Raw genomic sequence first — 20,532 nt, 5'->3', positions numbered from 1 at the left:
AGAATATCAGAGTTGGAAGGGATCAAAGCCCAAAAAGATTCTCTAGGCCAACCCACAGCATTTTACAGATCGTAAAACTAAGTAAGAGTCAGAGAAGGAAACTGGCTCTGCTCCTAACTAGCTATCTGACCTCTGGAAAGTTCCTTCATTTTTTTGGGTCTCATTTTCCTCATCTATAAGAGGAGAGTGGATTAGAATGTCTCAGAGGTCCTTTCCAGCCATAACATTCTGTTATTCTGTGACTTGGGCTCACACCCAGCTTTTTGGTGCCAGAGCAGGGATCATACCAGAATCCAATGACTTTCAGCTTGGGAGGGAAAAGGGGTGGGTAGGAGAGCCCAGTTTACAACAGCTGTTAAGCAGAGGTCAGAAAGGAGCCTGGAGAATGGCATGTCCCCCCACTTGCAGTGCTGTGACTCTCGAGGGCACCTGAGCTAAGGTTGCTGAATCTTCTCAGAGGATGCCAGGCACAGCTGGGAGCTCCTTTCTAGCTCTGGTGTTCTGTAGTCCAAGGTTCCTTCTAGTTCTAGCATTCTAAGTTTCCTTCCAGCTCTGGCACTTTGTAGTCAAAGGTCTAGTCCAGCTCTGGCACTCTTGGTTCTATACTCTCAGTTCTCTTCTAGTTCTGATGTTCTAAGAGAACCCTATGATCAGAGGTCAGGGTGGTACCATGTCCTCAGAGCTGTCCAAACAGAAAGAAGGCAGGACATTGGGTCAAGTGTCCAGGATGTCAAGACACTGTGGCTTTTTCTGCAGTGGACCTTATGGACTAGATTTGATTTCAAACATTTGGAGAAACCTTTGCCAAAAAAAAAGAAAGAAAAGAAAGAAAGAAAAAGAAACTCCCCAATCCCTTGCTCTACTCATGGTGGCCCAAGATTCCCCAAGGGAAAAAGAATTCCATAATGGAAAATTGAAAATGTGCCAATCCTCCTGGGAGAGGAAAGATTCTTGGTAGTCAGAAGACCAGGGTTCCAGTCCCAGCCCTGTTACTATTTGTTATGTGATTTGGGGGAATCCCTTTTCTCTTTCTTGGGCTTTAGTTTTCTCTGTCAAATGAAGAAACTGGTCTAGAACTCTAGACCTCTTCCAGATATAAAATTCTATGTCTTAATGTCCTTTTCAGAGGTAACATCCAAGGATTTCAGAGAAACCGGGGTATAGGGAAATCTAGTATTCAATTTGAGGATAACTCCCTCATTACAGATCCTCTCCATAGAGACCGATTAATAGGGGGATACTGAAGTTCTTCAGTATTTTTCCATGAACTTGGCCTCAATGTCTTTTCTCCCTCATCTTCAGTGGTGAATGACCACTTTGCCCCTCCTGAAAGGTGAAGGGCTGGGAGAAGAGAGTAGAGGGTAAAGGGTAGGCTCCCTATTACAGGACTCAGCTCTACTCCTGGCTGTATTTGAAGCCGGGCCTGCCTGTAATTGAGATGATAAATCTTCCTGCCGGGAGGGGAGTGAGTCTAATCAGAGCATTGTGTTTGGACGCAATCTAATTACCCTCAGGGGAGGATAGGGAGGCCAGCAGCTAGGGGAGGGGAGCCTAGGGGCTGACAGGCCTTGGCAGCCCTGTCTCCAACTGAATCCCCCCTTCTTCAATCTGTCTTTCTACTTTATCTCTCCTTCTTTTCTCACTATCACCCCTTTGTTTGCCTGTCTCTTTCCCTTTCTGCTTTCACTCCCCTCTGTCCTTTACTTACCCTTCCTTCCCTTCATCTCTCTCTCTCTCTCTCTCTCTCTCTCTCTCTCTCTCTCTCTCTCTCTCTCTCTCTCTCTCTCTCTCTCTCCCTCTCTCCCCTTGTTTCTCTACTTTAAAACCCCTTAAAGGGGTGTTCTTACTCTCTTCTTCTTCTTCTTCTTCTTCTTCTTCTTCTTCTTCTTCTTCTTCTTCTTCTTCTTCTTCTTCTTCTTCTTCTTCTTCTTCTTCTTCTTCTTCTTCTTCTTCTTCTCCTTCTCCTTCTCCTTCTCCTTCTCCTTCTCCTTCTCCTTCTCCTTCTCCTTCTCCTTCTCCTTCTCCTTCTCCTTCTTCTCCTCTCTCTTTCTGTCTACCTCCCCCCTTTCCCTCTGTTGCTCTTTCTCCCTCCTCCTTCCCTCTCTCACTCTTTCCCTCCCTGCCCCACTTTCTCTCCTGGCCTCAGTTCAGTGGGGATGCTGGTATGTCTCATGAACAGTGTCTTCCAGCCTTAGTCTAGGGTCAGCCTGTGCACATCTCTCTCCTCTTTAGGAGAGTGAGTTGTGTAGGTATGAGCAAATAGGAAAAAACTGACTGTGCGCCCTGCAGGTCTGCTATGTGGAAAAGAGAAGAGAGAACCAATTTGTGCATAGGAATATACCTGTGTGCTTGAGTGTATGTGTTGACCTATTCCAGGGAGTTTATAGGTATTTTGGTGAATGTGCAGTTGATCTGCAGGATACTATTTGTACAAGGTTCAGATTCTAAGAACTAGGATAATCATGTGCACAGTGATATGTGCACATGTGCATATGTATATGTATGTTTAGAAGGGGAGCTAGTCACCCGTGAGCTCACAAGATTTAGTGTAGGTGTACATGAATACATGTAGGGAGTAATATGTGCATGTGTGACGTGGTCAGGAAGGGTGGTTGGGGATTTAGGTAGTTAATAAGAATATATTCTTGTGTGTGTGTGTGCACACGCACACGCACATGCATGCTCACACTGAGGTCTGTGTATATATGGATATAGATATCTGTACATATATATCACATATTTTATAGTCCTGTAGGGTTTTTCAACATACTTTCCTCACAAGACCCCCATGAGGTAGATAATGCCAGTCTAATTATCCACATTATACAAATGAGGAATGTGAAGTTCACAAAGGGGAATGATTTGCCCAGGATCCCATGGCTAAAAGGTCTTGGAGCTAAGATTCAAAGGCAGGTCTCTTTCCTCTTTCTCACTAAACTATGTATCTCTTCACTATATGAGAATATTTGAGGACTGGGATGGAGATGGAGGCGCCCCAGACAATAACTGATTGGTGGGTTGTATACCATGGGTTTTTAGTTTATTGTGTTAGGTGAGGTGTATGTGGCTGTTTTTGCATGTAGATGTCTATGGCATGTTATGGGGTATGTGTGAGTTTTAGGGTTGGGGTTGGGTGTCTGGGGAGTGGGTGTGTTTCTCAGAAAGAAGTGTGATGTGCATGCTATGGTATATAAGTGCATTGGGGATGAGTGGGATAAGCCTGAATCTCGGATCCTGTAAATAGTCCATGGTCATTAAGTTAAGCAATCTCCATAGAGACACATAACATAGAATCTTGCGTACTTTTAAGATGTGTGTGGGAGATACCTTACTTGAGAAGGCTGCAAGGCGGCGTTCTGTTCTACCAGGTCACAGCCTTTTTGGCTCCAAGGCAGAAGAGTGGTAAGGGCTAGGCAATGGGGGTCAAGTGACTTGCCCAGAGTCACACAGCTGGGAAGTGTCTGAGGCCAGATTTGAACCTAGGACCTCCCATCTCTAGGGCTAGCTCTCAATCCACTGAGCTACCCAGCTGCCCCCCAGGTCACAGCCTTTTTAAAGAAATCAGCAAACAATATACATATATACAATATACATAGTGGACTTCTAATTCTCTGTTCCTTTCAGTGAATGTTTTTGTCAAATATATAATCAGTAATAGAGCATCCTCCGTGAAAAATCTGCAGTGTCCTCACTGAGTTTTCATTAAGGATACTATGAATGTGTGCATAGACCATTTGCATAAAGTTTGTTTAGATACTTAAGGAAAGTAGGATGAGATAGCTAGCTTCAAATATTTGCAAGGCTATGAGATAGAAGAGGGATTTGATGTGCTCTGTTTGGACCCAGAGGATAGAATTAGGACCAAGGTCGAGAGACAAATTCCAACCCTTTATTAGGAAAAACTTCCTAACTCCAAAAAATGGAATGGGGTCCTTTGAGAGTAGTGCCTTTCCATCTAGGGAGATCTTTTAACTGTGGGTAGATGACCAATCCCTGTACTGTGGTAGGGAGTCATGCCTGTTATGAGTTAAGACTAGATGGTCAGGGGCAGCTGGGTGGCCCAGTGAATTGAAAGCCAGGCCTAGAGATGGGAGGTCCTGAATTCAGATATGGTCTCAGACACTTTTAGTTTTGTGGCACTGGGCTAATCCCTATTGCCTAGCCTTTACCACTCTCCTGCCTTGGAACCAAAACCCAGTATTGATTCTGTGACAGAAAATAAGTGTTAAAAAAAGACTAAATGATCCTTTATGTCCTTTTCATTTCTTCAATTCTATGACTAGCTATTGTCTATAGACTGTTAATCTCCATGGAGATAGCCTTAAGGATCATCTAGTCCAACACCCTTACTTTACATAAGGGATACCTAAGACCTAGAAAGGAGAAGTGATTTGCTCAAACATAAATTGGTGACAGCCTGGGATGGAGTCTACCTGTTCCCAGGTCTTGGTACAGTCCGTACTCCACTCAATCATGCATTTCCAGGAAGAGGGGCAGAGGATATCCTATGCCAGGCATTTTTCCACTATGCAGCAAAACTCTGCAGGGTCAAATTGACCCAAATATTCAATTCAGGTTACTTCAAAAAAAATTTGTTTGTTAAGGGCTCACAATATACATATCTAGTGTATCTGTTCTTCCTGGGGAGGGGGCATTCTATTGGGATCCAAGGACCAACTGAGGAAAGGAGGTATCTCTGAGCTTTAACCTCTAGGCCAGGAGTCCTCAGCTTTAATCTCTGGGCATTCTTATCAATGAGGGCCATTCCTATCAGGGGCACTCCCTGGCCTTACTAAGCACATCAGGGCCTCCCTGCCTCTCCCAGCTGCCTCCCCAGATTAATGGTGTGCCAGCTCTGGGAGGAAAGGGAGGAAAGCTGCGTGTTTAATTTTAATTTCGGAAACCGTTTAGGTAGCAGGCCTGTGCTGCTCACTGCTGTCAATCAGGCTTCCTCAAGGCTGCATCAATTAGTTTAAAAATATTGAATGTAATTTTGCCTGACACAACATATTGCAGTCACTGCAAAATATAATTTATTTTAGAAGAAGAAATAATTAAACTAATTTGCATGTCAGTCAGCTGAGCTGAGATGCCAAGGTAGGTAGGGGGGAACCCTGCCACCCTGGGGTATGAGCACCTATTGTGGCCAGGCAAGTACAACTAAGTCAGGTCTGGGTTCTGACAGAACAGAGATGCAGGCATGACTTTCCTACCCAGTGTTTGGGCCTGAGGCTTCTTCCAGCTTCTCCTCTGGAGCTGTCCCAGGTACTAAACATTTGATAAGGGAGGAACAAAGGCAAGTAGTAGGATGCTAGTTTTGCCAGAAGCAGATTAATAGCTCACGTTTAAATAGCATTGTAAGTTTCCCATAGTGTTTTCTTCCCAACAACCCTCTGATTAGGGCTGCACAAATCTAATTATCTTGACTTTAAGGATTTGGGGACTAACACCCAGCTAAAGTGATTTGCTTATGGTCTAGATAGCTAGAAAGTGTTGATGTAAGAATTTGAACTCAAGTTCTCTGACCCCAAATCTTGAATTCTTACTTTTATGCTACACTAATTCCCTCTTTGGGTTATGATCAAGTTTATTGGATAAAACTTATGAAGATAAACTAAGTCTGTCTTCTTTACTTCTGTCCACCTTACCCCCCACCCCATGCTATCCACTCAATTAGTGAAATTCAACAAACTAAGTACCTCCTAGGTGCAAAAGCCTGTGCTAGTCTCTGGAGAAATAAAGACAAAAATGAAAAATCCCTGCCTTCATGAAGCCCATATTCAGTTGGTGGGGGAAGGAATGAGTGGGAATACCAAGAGGAAGCAGGTAACCAAATACAAAACTAAACAAGACTGAATTCATTTGATGGGGGCACCTTAGCTGAGCTCCAAGAGAGCTAGAAATTTAAAGAGGTCCAGGGAATGAAGGAGGACATGGGGGCAGTTTTTAAAAAGGCAAGGAGGCTAGAGAAGGAACACTGTGGATAGAGAACAATAAACTTCCCAGAGGATCATTGAGGTATGAGAAACTGAATGTCTCCCATCCCTCTCACCACCTTTCAGGAAGTTTGCATTTTGAAATAGGAGCCTAGGGCAGATAATGCTTAACTAGGATGAATGACCCAAGTAGTGGAATTGTAGACATCACAATTTAGGCTGAGGAGGGATAGGTTAGAGACTTATATCTTTGTTTTAGAGAGTCCTTCCCAGTGCCCCTCAAATTAGCCCTACCTATAACAAGTCTGGCTTTGTCCTTTGGAGTTGTGGGTTGGGAGAGGGATGCTTTTACCATGTTGATCCCATCCTTTGGCAGATCCTGGCAGTTCCCTCTCCTCATTAATCCATAAGTCTCCAGTCATACCTGGTTGAGATAAATTGGTAATTTGTTTTGTAAAATAGCTATTTTGTATGAATCAAGTCCTCCTCTCACCTAGAGTATAAGTTACACAAGGGCAGGGACCACATCTTCTCTAAATTTTGCCTTTTGTCTCTAGTGTTCATATATAGAGTTCTGCACACAGTAAGTAATTGAACCCAGTGTTTGGGCCCTTGGTGGACTCCATTGATTTACCAAATATTTCTTCAGTCCCTACTCTGTATCTTACAGTACAGCAAGGATTCCTTCGATATCGATATCCTTATTCAGTCTGCTAATAGGAATAAGACTAGTTACACAGGCATCTAAATGTCTAATTAAAACAATATGATGAGAGCACAATTGTAATATAAAGTGCTTTGAGATCTAATAAAAGAAAGATCCATTTTAGCCATGAGGGGATTAAAGGTTTCCTGGAGGAACTTTCTTTTGAGGTAGGCTTTAAAGGATGAGAACAAAACAGAATGTGAACTCCCCTCCCTTTTGTCTCACTCCTTCTTACCACCAATCCCCAACAAAGAGTTTGCTACCTGGAGAGAAAAAGATAAACTGTCCATCCCAGTCTTGACCTTTGGTTCAACAGTCAGCCTGGCCCCTCTCGACCCTCCTTATTCTTCTCTCTTATACCCTCCTCAGTTCCCTAAATGAAACTGAGGTTTATTTAAAGGTTCGAACAACACATTCTTAAAAATAACTGATCACCCAGAGCTCTCAGTCACGACTCTAATCCCTTCTCCCCCAGGAAGCACCCCTTGTAATCACCAAAGAGGCAGATCTAGGTGAGCTGGAGAGATAAGGCAGAGGCCAATCCAAGGAGAAGAGAAAAGAAGTAGGGACTCATGAATGAACTCTGTCAGAGGGGCCAGGAGGTCCTGGTTAAGTACAGAGCTGCCCCTCAAGAGGAAAAGCTGCACCTGCCTTCCAAACCATGGCTCCTTTTTTTATCACTAAGCTCACAGTCCCCAGCCAATTCTTGGCATCTAAGCAGAGCCAGAAAAAGAACTGTCTGCCTTGTCCCCCTCCACTCTCAACCAGACCTCTAAATTTCCTGACTGAATAAAAATGGAAGTTGGGCAAGGGGAAGAGGCAGAGTCCTAGGTCATCCAGGTGAGCAGACAACCACATAATACCAGGAGTATAATGGAGGTCTTTTTGCCCCTAAATATCTCTCTCATCAGTTTGACATGGCACCTCAAATTCCATTATCCAAGCTTCTTCCTCTCAGCTGAACATGACCCTTTCTAGCCTCTGTTTAAATTCAAACTCTTTCCAGGATCAAATAAATTTTGTTTGGGCACAATACAACCCATACCCTACTCCACCTCCAGCATATTAGTGCTGTTACTGATTTAGGCACTGTTTATTTAACCACCTTATTTTACAGGTGAGATAATAAGCTAAGGTAGAGGAATTGATTTGCCTAACAGTGATGAAGAACCTTTTAGAGATGGAGTGCCAGCTTCACTTCCACCCCCTCCCCAGACTGAGTGCCATGCCGTCCGGCCCTGCAGACAATCCTTACCCCACACAGGGGAGGGAGGAAACACTCCCATTGGGCTGCTGGGCAGAGGGGCCGGTAATGTGAAAAAATGTCAGGCAGGGTGGAGAGTGGGAGGAGAGCAGCTCCACCAGAACCCTTCTGCCTTTCTAGTAATGAACTGGAGGTGGGGGTGAGGGGAGGGTTGATGAGTGCCCACAGAGAGTGCTCTGTGTACCATCTTTGGTGCCCATGCCATAGGTATACCATCACAGGCTTAAGGTCATGCTGCTAGTAAGTGATTGAGCAGAGAGGCAGCAAAATTACAATGGAAGGAAATGGAAGGAAAGAACACTGACCTTGGAGTCAGAGGACGTGAGTGCAAATCCTGCCTCAGACACATACTAAATGTACTTAGCCTCCCTAGATATCAGTTTCATCCATTATAAAATAGAGGTTGAAATGGGGCCACTTTCAGGTCTAGTTATGATCCTAAAACTCAGACCCAACGTCTTCTGCTTCCTAATCCAGTATTCCTTACACTAAGGGTCTTGTTAAAATTCCTACAAATTGGGGGAGGAAAGATGGCATCAACCACTTGTACACTGTTAGATTTTGTTCCCTGAGGCTAGGACATAGGTTGAATTGAAGCTGCCCAGAGCTGTCTGCCAGGAGAGTACTGATTACAAATGTAGTCTGGGTCCTGAACCCTTAAATTTTCTTTTCTTTTTTAAAAGTATATTTTTTTATTTCTTTTCTTAGATATTTCCTAATTAAATTTTTAAAAATTTAATATTCATTATTGGGTAGCTTGGTGGAAAACAATGAGCATGTCTTTGACCATAAAAAGGTACCTATGGGGTTATTTTAGAGACCAGAAATATGGCTTAAAAAAAATGAGGGAGGCTTCGTTCTTCAGAGAGGCTACTGCCAACAGCAGTCACAGACTTCCTACTAACCTCCCCAGGGCATGCAACCCCTGAAATGTAACATTCATCTAAAATAATTAAAATTCTATATTGTGTTGACATGATTCTGGAAGTGGGGAAAAAAAGCTTCTGAGTTCCAAATTCTCTCCCTCTTGCTCATTCCCCTCCCCTTGAGAAGACAAGAGATATGATCACAATTATACATGCAAAGTCATGCAAAACACATTTCCTACATTAGCCATGTTGCAAAAGGAGACACCTTCCTGCCAAAAAAGCTAGAAAAATAAAGAACGTGAAAAATGTCACTTCAATCTGCATTCAGAGTTCATTAGTTCTCTCTCTGGTGGTAGATAGCATTTTTTTTTATCATAGGTTCTTTGGAATTGCTAGACCTTCCCGTTCAACTGAAAAACACCTCAGTGATCAGGTAGTCCAGTGGGAAGCTCAACACTTCCTCCATTGCATCCCTAACAAGAGGTTGTCTAACCTGTGCTGAAAACCTTTCAGTGATAGAGGTCCCTACCTTGCCTCATCATTCTAGTGCCTCTCCACCTCCCCAAACCAAGACTATCCCATTTTTGGATAGCTTTCATTCTTAGGGACTTTTTAACCTGTGTTGAGCTAATCCCTGCTTAACTTCCACAGTAAACTACTAATCAAACTCTTTACTTTAACAAAATTAATGCCTTTTTCACATCACTGCCTCCAATAACATTCTGCCCCAAAGCACCCTTCCTTGTGACAGAGACGTTTTGTTATACAAAGCAAGCATGCTTATTGACCACATATGAAAATGCTTTCCTTTCCTCTAGTCCATTGTCCTTTTATTGAGAGAACCACACTATGCTTTGTGGTCCGTCCTCCGAAATCAAGATTAGTAACTGCATTGATCAGAGTTTTGATTTGTTATCATCTAAATTGCTTTCTTGGTTTTGCTCATTCTGCATCCCTTCATATAACCAGTTCCTTCGTGGTGCAAGTCCCAGAAAGTGAGTCTCAGAAATATAAGTTGTCTTCTCCAAGGACATACATATAACTATAACAGAATGTGATCCTAGGAACAAGATTTCCCTTTTTTCTAGTCAGCTGCCATACCAGCTTTCTGACATGTGCCCAGGAGTACCCATTCTCATTTCTCTGTACCCTGGGATCATGCCTCTCTCCTATTCTGATGTTTGCCCCAGCCACTGGGCCCTGGATTGGGCCCAAAGAGAGAGGACAGAAGGGTTCCATAGTTGACAGCAGGAGTAGCAGCCTTCAACAACCCTAGGTGTCTGTCTCATTCCCCTTCCTCTCTTGGTTACAGACAATCACTCACAGGTATCCAGAGCATCCCTTCAGATTCGGATCTTGGATGTGAATGACAACCCCCCAGAGCTGGCCACCCCCTATGAGGCTGCTGTATGTGAGGATGCAAAGCCTGGCCAGGTAATGACCATAATGAAAATAACTGGCATTTCCCTGGTGCCTTCCTCTCACAAAGCTTAGTCACACACCTCTATCTTATTCTGAGCCTCATGACACTTCTTTGTATCAGGGTGGGTATCATCATCATATTATAGATGAGAAAACTGATATGGAGAGAAAATTTAAGTGAGGTGGCCAGAGTAAATCAGGTGGAGGCAGACCATAAAGCCATGCCCTCAGGGCTCCAAATCCTTCACTTTCTCCCCTCTTCTCAAAACTTTCTTTTTAAATATGACCTTAAAAACCATCAAACACAAATATTCCAGTATGCAAAAAACACACAAGAGAAGGGTATATAGAACTATAAATTTGTTATATGCAGTTTTAAAAACATTCTAAATTAATGACATGTTCTTTCTATGGACTATACCCACCCTGGGAGAGGAAGGCTAGATGAGATAGGAGTCAGAATAGTTCAGCCCCTCCATCTCCCCTTCTTAATGCTATCACCATGGTCTTCAGACAAGGGATCAGCCCCTTGGGCAGTTTTACCTTTCCCTAGCTGACAGTGAATGGCTCTGAGGTTTGCCTTTTGTCTCCTCTTTGCCCTTAGCTCATCCAGACCATCAGTGTGGTAGATCGAGATGAACCACAGGGAGGTCATCGATTCTACTTTCGTCTGGTGCCTGAGGCTGTTGGTAACCCTCATTTCTCTTTGCTTGATATTAAAGGTAAGTCCCACTTACTTCCTCTATCTCCTCCTAATGAGAATCAGAGTGGACCTCTATTCCAACTTTGGTACTTAAGAGTCCAATGGAACCATATTGATGTCAGTCTGTCCAATAACATTGGTGCAAATCCCTTTGGGCTATAATGACCAGGGAAAGCTTCTTTGGGAAGTAGAATTTGAATTGGGCCTTGAAAAGATGGTTTTGACTTAAGTAAGAGAGTGAGGAGAGCTGGTGACTAGCAGGAGTACAAGTAAGAGCAGAATGAGAATGGCTTTTGAGATGTGAGTGTCTTGGCTGGAGCAAAGTAAAAATGCTCCATAATGTTTCTGGGGGAAAGAACAGAGTTTCTCTTTTTTTAATTCTTTGTCACAAAGGATGACTCATTGGGTATGGGAGGGTAGAAGAATATATTCAGAAATGAATGGGATATGAAAATAAAAGACATCAATAATTTTTAAAGAATGCAAAATTATATTTTAAAAGAAAGAAAAAGAGCCAGAGATCATAGTGCACTGCAATCTCAATGAGTCAACATTGTGACAATACCATTTATCTTCATTGCATTAGTAAAAGCCTAGTGTATCCAGGATGAATGAGTAATAATCCTCTTGTTCTCTGCAAAGGTCATATTCCACTCAGAGTAATATGTTCAGTTCTAGGTAAAACATTGACAGTTTAGGAAGGAAATTGACAAGCTGTAGGTTGTCTAGAAGACATCAACAAAGGTGATGGGATTCCCAATCATCACAGGAGGTTTGGTGAAGGAAACTTGGGATATTTTCTTGGGGGAAACAATTGTTATCTTGAAATATCTGAAAGTCCTTCTCATTGAGGAGTGAGTAGACTTGTTCTGCTTGGCCACAGGGAGCAAAACTGGGACCTGAGACATATAGGTAGAAGCAGCAGAGGGGAAGAGGGAAAACTTCCTAACAGTAAGTTTTCCCAAAGTGGAATGAGCTAACTTGTGAACAGTCAGAAGTTGGACAACCATGTGGTCAAGCAGAGATGGGGGCAATTCCTACTGAAGTAAAAGTTGGTCAGATACACTCTGAACTTCTGTCCGGTTCTAATACTATAAACTGACCATAACCTAATCACCTCCAGAATCAGAGAGCTCAGATCCTCTGTTGGTATCAAATTAGGTTGGAAAAAGGGATTTCTTAGACACCTTTTCTTATCCCACCCAGGCTGAGACTCAAAAACTCATTTCCATTCCAGACAAAAATGTGGCATCCTTTGTGCACACAAAGATGGTGCTAATGATATCAATAGATCAAGTTGCTTTTCTAGTAGTGGGATAGGCTTTCCTGAGCTTTCCAAACTCTCCCTAGTTTTCCTTATGATTTATAAGAGTTATGCATTTATGAGATAGCTTAGAGGGAGATGTAGAGATAATCTGGAGTCAGGGAATAGAAAGTCAACCACACTGGGAAATCAAATCCATTAACCTCATGCTTTAATCATTGAACCAACCACCTGTGATGATCTAAGTGGGTATTCAGAATGAATTTCTTAGAGACCTTGGATTAGAACCCTGGACACCTCCAAGCTGATTTTTCTAGGACCCTCAATGGTACTTACAACTTGATTTTTCTCTCCCTAGAAGGACTAGAGCCCCTTTTCTCTCACAGGTCCATATTTCCTTCCTCTCTCCCAATCTTCCAGCACCTGGAGGCAACAGAAATGACATTGAGAGGCCATTAACCTTCTATATCAGGAATGTTCCTAATCACATTTGTTTGGCTGGGGGTTGAGGAATACCCAAGTCATCTGGGGCTGCAGCCCAGAACAAATCTAATAATGATAATGGTAATAACTCACCGTCATGTAACATTTTCCTCACAATAGCCCTCTGAAATTAGTACAAGTAATAATGATAATGGCTGACATTTGTATAGCCCCTTAAGGTTTACAAAGTATATTGAGTCTATGTTATTTCATGTGATCTTTACAACAGCTTCCTGGGGTGTACTGCAGGTTTTAATCCATTTTACAGATGAGGAAATGAAGGGTTATAGTGATAAAATGACTTACTCTTAGTCATGAAATCATTAAATGTTGGAAGCAGGATTTCAACCCAGGCCTCTCCTGACTCTTTCCACTACTTTATAGAGCTGCTTTACTTTCTTCAGCTCAGTAAACTGAGGCCCAGAGAGAGAAATTGACTTGTCCAAAGTCACAGAGCCAAAAAAAAAGCAGCATAGCTAGGATAAAAACTAGGGTGTCCTGATTGCAAGTCCAGTGGTGCCCTCTTCCACACATTGCCTCTCTGTAATTATTTGTGTGGGTTGGCAGAGTTGGGGGCTCGTGGGTGGCAACTCACTCTGTGCTAGGAAAAATCCAGTTATAGGAGTGGGTGGGAGGCCCTCGCCTCTCTTCTCTCCCTGTCCCTGAGCACCCCCCTTCCCTCCCCTTCTTCTTATAAATATCCACTGTGACAAACTGCTACCCCTGGCCCATCTGTTTCTTTGTACAAATTTGTAGCCAGTTTGGAAACGTGATTTATAAATATTGCTTTTGCAGCCAGGGACTGACACTGATGAATGTCAGCCCAGATGGATGCCTGCCGCTCCCTGGCTCCCTGGCTCCCCTCCCTCACCCTTTCTTTGCAGTGGTGAAAAGGGTACCCCCCCCTGCAACCCTCTGAGTCTTCCCTAACTTGTACCACCAGTAGGCATATTAACTCTAGGGGTTCAGACCTGAGAGGGACAGGGTGAGGAGTGCCAAGGGCTACTGTCCCCACTCCCCCTTCCCCCCATCTGGCCTCCTTATCTGATACAGGATAAAGTGTGGTGGTCTAAAGTCAGGAGATTTGGGTTCAAATTCTATCTCTGCCATTTATTAGCTGTATAACCTGGGCCAAGTAACTTGAGCTTCTCTGAGCCTCCATTTCCTTCTTTGTAAAACGAGAGTGATAATATCTGTTCTCCCCACATTTCAGGGTCATAATGAAGAAAGGGCTTTGTAAGTGTTAAGGGGCCAAGCAAATGGGGAATTATCATCACTGCTTTTAAGGGCCTAGCTCTGGGGAGGGCATCCAGGGACTTGTAGATTGTTGAAGGTTGACAGGAAGAGATGGACACTGACGGAAGCAGGAGATGGCTGTGGGTGAAATCACAGCAACTAATTAGTGACCACTTCTTCCCTTATACACACACACACACACACACACACACACACACACACACACACACACACCTGTAGGATACAGACGGCCAGGGCTATAGGAGCTCAGAGGGAGAAAGTCCACAAGCCAGGACATGCTGAGGGGCCACATGAGGTTTCAAATAGGAGACTTTAGCTAGGCAGAAGTAGGCGGGGGCCTTTTTATTTTAAGTGTGTGCAGAGGGCATGTGCCAAGGTAGGAAGGAATCTAGTGCATTCACTGGAGGTCCGTGGGGAAGGGGACTGGCTTGATTGTAGCACAGGAAAAGGGCAGGTACTCAAGTCTAAACAAAAGCATGAAGGTAGGAATGACTTGTCCAAAGTCACAGAGCAATAATGGCACAATAAGGAAGGCTTCCTGGGGTGGGGGAGTTGGGAGGAGTTGGGGGAAAGGCTGAAAAGGGAAGATCAAAATAAGATGCTGGAAAGAACCTTGCTCTGGGGTTCTCAGCCTTCAGACTCTGTACTAAATCACTAAAATCTGCCCTTACCTTCTATTAAATATGAAATGAAACAAATTCTAGAGCTTACAATGAATATGAACATAAGAAGAAATAGATTAATTTTCTTTCTTCAAAGGTACACCAACAGTTTTGTAACAAAATGGACTGAAAATCAATTTAGGATTTCTAGGATATTTCAATAGGACATGATAGTTATTTATCAAATATTTGCTTTATTCCTTTGACAAGTTTCTCATACCCTTGTGTCTTGGATTTTGGGGTATTGAACTGATTCAATTTAGAGAAATCACTTCAAATGGAAGAGGAGGAGGAGAGTAAAACCTAGAAGAAAATGGTCAGGGCCCAAAAGCAGAGACCAAGTTTTCTAAGGGTGAGAAGGGGGTACGGGTTCAGAGTGTGGGCATATCTTGCCCCTACAAGAAAGCTGGGCCCATCACCTCCATTCTGAGTACTTCTGCACCAAGGAGCTGGCAAGAGGCCAGGGAGGAGCAATAAATGTGATGAAGGGATAGGGAAGGATTGATTTACAAAGGTAGATGAAGGGAGTAAATCACTGGAATGTGGGAAGAGGCAGTCTCTAACAGTACACTAGTGAGTACAATCAGAGGCCAGGCCAGGATAATGACCCAAAGTCATTGCCCTCCCCACATCTCTTCTTATCTCTACTTAGATAACACAGCAGCCGTGCACACACAACACGTGGGCTTCAACCGTCAGGAGCAGGATGTCTTCTTCCTCCCCATACTGGTGGTGGACAGTGGACCGCCTACACTCAGCAGTACAGGAACCCTCACCATCCGTGTGTGTGGCTGTGATAGTGCTGGTGCCATCCAGTCCTGTAACACCACAGCCTATGTGATGGCTGCCTCCCTGAGCCCGGGGGCCCTCATTGCTCTGCTGGTCTGCATCCTTATCCTGGTTGGTGAGTCTGCTGTGGGCCCTAGACTTTTCCCCTTCTGCCGGGCAAGCCTCTTCCAACCTGGGTAATACGTCTAGCATAGTTTAGAAGTCTTAATCTCTAGTCTGCAGCCAAGTCCATGCTAATCCTAGCTTCTGCAAGACCCAGATTCCTCCTTCCTCTATCAAATCATTGAATGTAGAACTGGAGACCTTTATGAATGCCAGAACTGGAAGGCACATTAGAATACGGAACATCAAAGGTAGAAGGGACCTTAGAATATAGAACGACGACTTGGTGTTGGGAGAGACCAGAATTTTGAACATATACAAGGTGTTCCAAGTCTTAGTGCATTTTTAAGTTCTTGAAGCTTGAAAGGAAACTTGGGGCCATCCTTTCCTTACCCCACAACTCCAAGAGAAGATTCCTGGAGTCCTGGGGCCTATGGTCTATTATTTTAAGAAAAATGAGTTTGTCTCCCTTTCCCAATCCACAAAATATCACCTTTCCCCAAACCCCCACAGTACTGCATGTGGATGTCTCCTCATCTAGTCCAGACTTCAGTTCCTAAGAAACCTCCCTCTGCATTCCCACTTACAGATTCAATTGGTCACATTCCACCCATTCCCATTTTCGGGAGGTCGACCTATAGCCAAGTTCATTTACCTCACCTTCCACAGCAGTCAGAGGCAAAGGAGACAACCTCAAGAGGCCGTAAATAAGGAAGGCCAAGACTCCCCTTCTCCCTGCCCTCAGCTCAGAAACCCCTTTCCCACTGGGTGCACTTTACATAGGTTTCATTTTCCAACGCAGTGCAAACAAATTTCTGCCTAATTGCCCACAAACGAATAAAGTGCCCATCAGTGCTCTAAAGGTGACGGGCGGAATAGCTGATGGAGCAGTCACATCTGCAGCCCTCATCCGCCTGTGCTTCCAGCCATCTGCTCTGGCTTCCCCCTCCAGTGGCTCCCCCAGGCTGCAGCCCACTCCCCCCTGCCACCTATCCATCTCACTTGGGCCTCCTCTGCTTGGCTTTATTGTGGATCAGCAAGTTGCTATCTCCTTTGGAGGTGTGTGGTAGGTCCCCTGCTACATCATCCCCTCTGTTGGAACTGAGGAGAGGGACCCTGGTGAAGTCAGTCAGCCAGGAAGGGGTAGGAGGTGGGATATTCATATGCAGGGCCATCTTTCCAATGATATTTCTTTCCTTCTTTCTTCCAACACACTCCTTGTTACCCTAATTCTGGTGTGTCTTCCCTTCTTTCTCCTGCCTACCTCATTTCTCCCCTCCTTCCCTTCCCCCGGGCTCTGCCCACACTCATGGCTACCCCCTTGGCCCCTGTCCTGTCTCTACCCTTCCCATTTCCTCTCTGCCCCCTCCCCTTGTTTAAGCTTGTTCTCAACTCCACTCGCTTTCCAACGACTCCTTCCCCAAAACCTGAATGCTTTTTTCCCTGCCCCGGCCCTGGGGGCACATCCCCACCTCGTCATCTCTTCCTTTCTCCCTCCTTGGCCAATCAATCCCCTCCCCTTCTCTTGGCCAAACCCTTCCTTCCCTTCCTCTGCCCTCCCTGACCTAACTCTCCTCGACCCTGCTCCTTGTGGCCTTCCCTGTCCCTGGCCAGTGCTGGTCCTGCTCATCCTCACGCTGAAGCGCCACCATAAAAGCCACCTGAGCTCCGAGGAAGACGAAGACATGCGGGACAACGTCATCAAGTACAACGACGAGGGCGGTGGAGAGCAGGACACCGAGGCCTATGACATGTCGGCGCTGAGAAGCCTGTACGACTTTAGCGAGATCAAAGGCGGGGATGGCGGTGGGGGAGGAGGTGGGGGAGTGGGCAGCAGCAGCGGGGGCGGCCTCCAAGCGGGTCTGCCGTCGGAGCGCCCCTCCCTCCCGCTTCCGCAGGGGGCCCCGAGCCCCGAGCTAGACTTCTCCCTCTTCAGAGACTTCATCAGCAGGAAAGTGGCGCTGGCCGACGCGGATCTGTCCGTGCCGCCCTACGATGCTTTCCAGACGTACGCGTTCGAGGGCGCGGACTCGCCGGCAGCCTCGCTCAGCTCGGTGCACACCCGTTCGAGCTCCGAGCAAGACTTCTCCTATCTCAGTAGCTGGGGGCCACGTTTCCGCCCGCTGGCCGCGCTCTATGCTGGGCACCGGGCAGACGAGGAGGGTGACGCATCCTAGCCCGCCCTTCCCCTCGGGGCTCCGTGACTCTGGATTTGAAGCAGCTCCGAAAGACCAAAGCATCCCCCCACCCTGCCCGCTCACCTCAGTTCCCCCAGTCTGGCCAAACCGCAGTCGGAGAGCCTGGAGTTTGAAGTGGGCGGGAGGGAGGGGGAGGATCGGGACTAGAAAGAGACGGGTGCAGACCCGGGGCCCTTCCCCAGTCCTCTCCCTCTCCATCCTCAATTTCGTGCCCATAGTTCGCGGGGAACTCAGAGCTCATGTCCCTTGGTCTCGTTCAATCCGATCTGTATTAAAAGTCCCGCACTGAGATTCCGGAATGACTAGGGGAAGGGGAAATCCTGGAGCTTTCCAGATGGGGGCATTCAGAGTGTCAATGAATTTTGGATTTGGGGTACACTTTAACTTCCAAGGGCTTGGGGAATTGAATGGAGGGGAAATTCGTCAGGAAAGCCTTTATTCGAAAGACTATGAGGAAGACGTATTGGGTTTCTCGATAGTCCCAGAAGGGGTATGTTTCAGGGCTGGGGTCGCAGAGGTGGAGTTCTGTCTGATGTAGAAATATTTTCTAACTATGAGATCTGTCCCAAAGTAGATAGTTAGCTTCGATAAGTAGTGAGCCCCTTGTAAATGGAGATCTTCGAGCAAAGGGCTGGATGACTTCTTTTTTCAGGAATAGTGTAAAGAGGATTCCTGTTGGGAGGAGGTGGGGGATAGGGCTGGACTAAGAGACCTTTGGGTTCTCTTTCGATTATTACTACTCTGTATGGGGGAAAAAAGCCCTTCTCCCCCTTCTTCCAACCTGGGGCCCCTGGCTCAAAGAGAACGATCCACTAAGATGCAGTATCCCATATGCAATTCAATTAGCGTTTATTAACCACTCCCTGTGTGCCAGATACTGGGAATACCAAAGCAAAAATGAAAGCCTCTGACCTTAAGTAGATATTCTAGTGGAAGGGAATTAACATGTGCGAGTAAACAAAATAAATCCAGAGGGGGACACTAACAAGGGGGCGGGGGGAGGGGGATACTTGAACAGAACCCGGAGGGAAGCTCAGGATTTTAGGAAGGAGAAGTGAGAGCATTCCAGGTATAGGGGACAGCCAGCCTGTATACAATATCATAGAGACCAGCGACGTCTTGTAGGGAGCACATCAAGTTAGACTTATAGAATAAGTGGAAAGGGGCAATATCCAATAAACTCGGAAAGACAGGTTGGAGCCTGATTGTGATGGGCTTAAAACACCAAGTAGAATTTTTTTTTTTTTTTAATAAATCCTAGAGGCAATAGGGAGCCGCTGAAGCTTCTTGAGTTAGGTAATGACATCTACTGAAAGCAACCGCAATCATCTGGTCGGGGGATGGGGGGTGGGGGTGGGGGCACAATCTGGTTGTAGGTGGCTCCGGGTGAATGGATGAATAAGAGATCCTGGGTGTTAAGGCATTGGGGGGGGGGGGGGGCGTCTGAGACATCACTTGCTTCATTTGGGTTTCTGGACACTAAGGAAAGTTCCTGAGGCCCGGAAGCAAGCCGGGAAGATCTGACCCAGAATGGCAACCGGCAAAGCTCGGGGTGGGGTGGGGACTAGGCTTTCCTTCCTTTTCCTCCCTTCCTTTACCTCTATCCTCCCCGTCTCTAAGGTACAGTTTACCTATGGGGCTGCGCAGGCGCAGGGAGAGACTAGGATCCAGAATGCCAGGTACCCGTTAGCGCCTCTGGGGTGTGATTCGCGAGAGATGGATGGAGCCGCCAGGCTGGTTGTCGGGGGCCAAGGAAAGAAGGGCGGAGATCTTTAATCTATCCGCCCCCAGGGACAGATCCATCTCTCCAGACGTGGGCGACTGCTAGAGAACGTTGGAGGAAAGGGAGGACTGACTGGTGGCTGCTGGAGAAGTTCCCAACCTCCATACCCTAAGCCCTGGCGGCCCCCTCCCTCAAAACATTTCAGTACCATCTCCGCCCTGTTTGGACACAGAGAGAAAGGGAGAGAAGTCAAGGGAAGATATGGTGTCCTTGCCTGCGTGGAGAAGAGAGATGAAGACTGGCACCACCTTTTGGGTTTCAAGGCCCTGTTCTGAGCTAGGGGGAATAATTAGCTGGAGATTTGGCCCAGCGCTGTGTAGACAATCTAGGAAGAAACTCACATATCAAGTCACAATATCAGAGCTGAGAGGGACTTTAGAACACCGAGGAATGTTAGAGCTGAAAGATTTCCTTAGAATAAGAGTTAGCCTTGTTTAGTTAACTCTTGGACAGTCTGGTGAAGCCTATAGACCTCTTCCCAAAATAATGTTTTTAGATGCATAAAATAAAACACCTAGGACTCTAAAGGAAATCAAATATTGAAATATGGTGAACAAAAAACCCAAAAACACACCTAAAAAAGGTCTCTGACTCCAGTTTAAGAATCCATGCCTCAAAACACAGAATACAATATCAGAGTTGGGAGGAAATATAGAGAACATTTAGTTCAATATTAATGTTTTGCAAAGGAAGAAACTATAATCCATAGGAGAAAAATGACTTGCCTAAGGCAACATAGTTCAAAATGGAGTCAGCATTTAAACTTAGTTCTTCTGATTCCCAGACCAAGGGGATTGACCATTACACCAGGACTCTTCCACAACTGGAATCTGGTATAAAATATTGGCTCTAGTCTATAGGTTTCCCACTGTAGTAACCTCTGAAATTACACAGTCCTAGAGTCCTAGGTGGAAGAAGCTTGGAAGCTCTTTATTTCACTTGTACTTAACATTATCCCAATAAGTAGTTATCTGTAGGCCTCTGCTTGAAGGCTTTTCTGTAATACAGAACTTACTGTAACATACTCCATTCCATTTCTGGACTGCTCTAATTATCAGGAACTTCTTTTCTTCCCTTCTTCCCTTACATCTCTC

General features: G+C 45.3%; 1 protein-coding gene across 1 annotated transcript in view; it reads left to right on the top strand.

Moving 5' to 3' along the window:
* Positions 1 to 17,946, top strand: part of CDH22 (cadherin 22) — a 154,026-nt gene extending 136,080 nt beyond the window's left edge. The window contains 4 exon segments of the mRNA XM_056812366.1: positions 10,088 to 10,209; positions 10,802 to 10,919; positions 15,219 to 15,470; positions 17,072 to 17,946. Coding sequence (XP_056668344.1) covers positions 10,088 to 10,209; positions 10,802 to 10,919; positions 15,219 to 15,470; positions 17,072 to 17,634 — 1,055 coding nt within the window. The 3' untranslated portion in view covers positions 17,635 to 17,946.
* The last annotated feature ends 2,586 nt before the right edge of the window (positions 17,947 to 20,532 follow it).

This window comes from Monodelphis domestica, chromosome 1, assembly GCF_027887165.1.
Source record: "Monodelphis domestica isolate mMonDom1 chromosome 1, mMonDom1.pri, whole genome shotgun sequence".
NCBI lineage: Eukaryota > Metazoa > Chordata > Mammalia > Didelphimorphia > Didelphidae > Monodelphis > Monodelphis domestica.
Note: the sequence above shows the minus strand (reverse complement) of the source record. Positions and strands in the feature narration are given on the sequence as shown.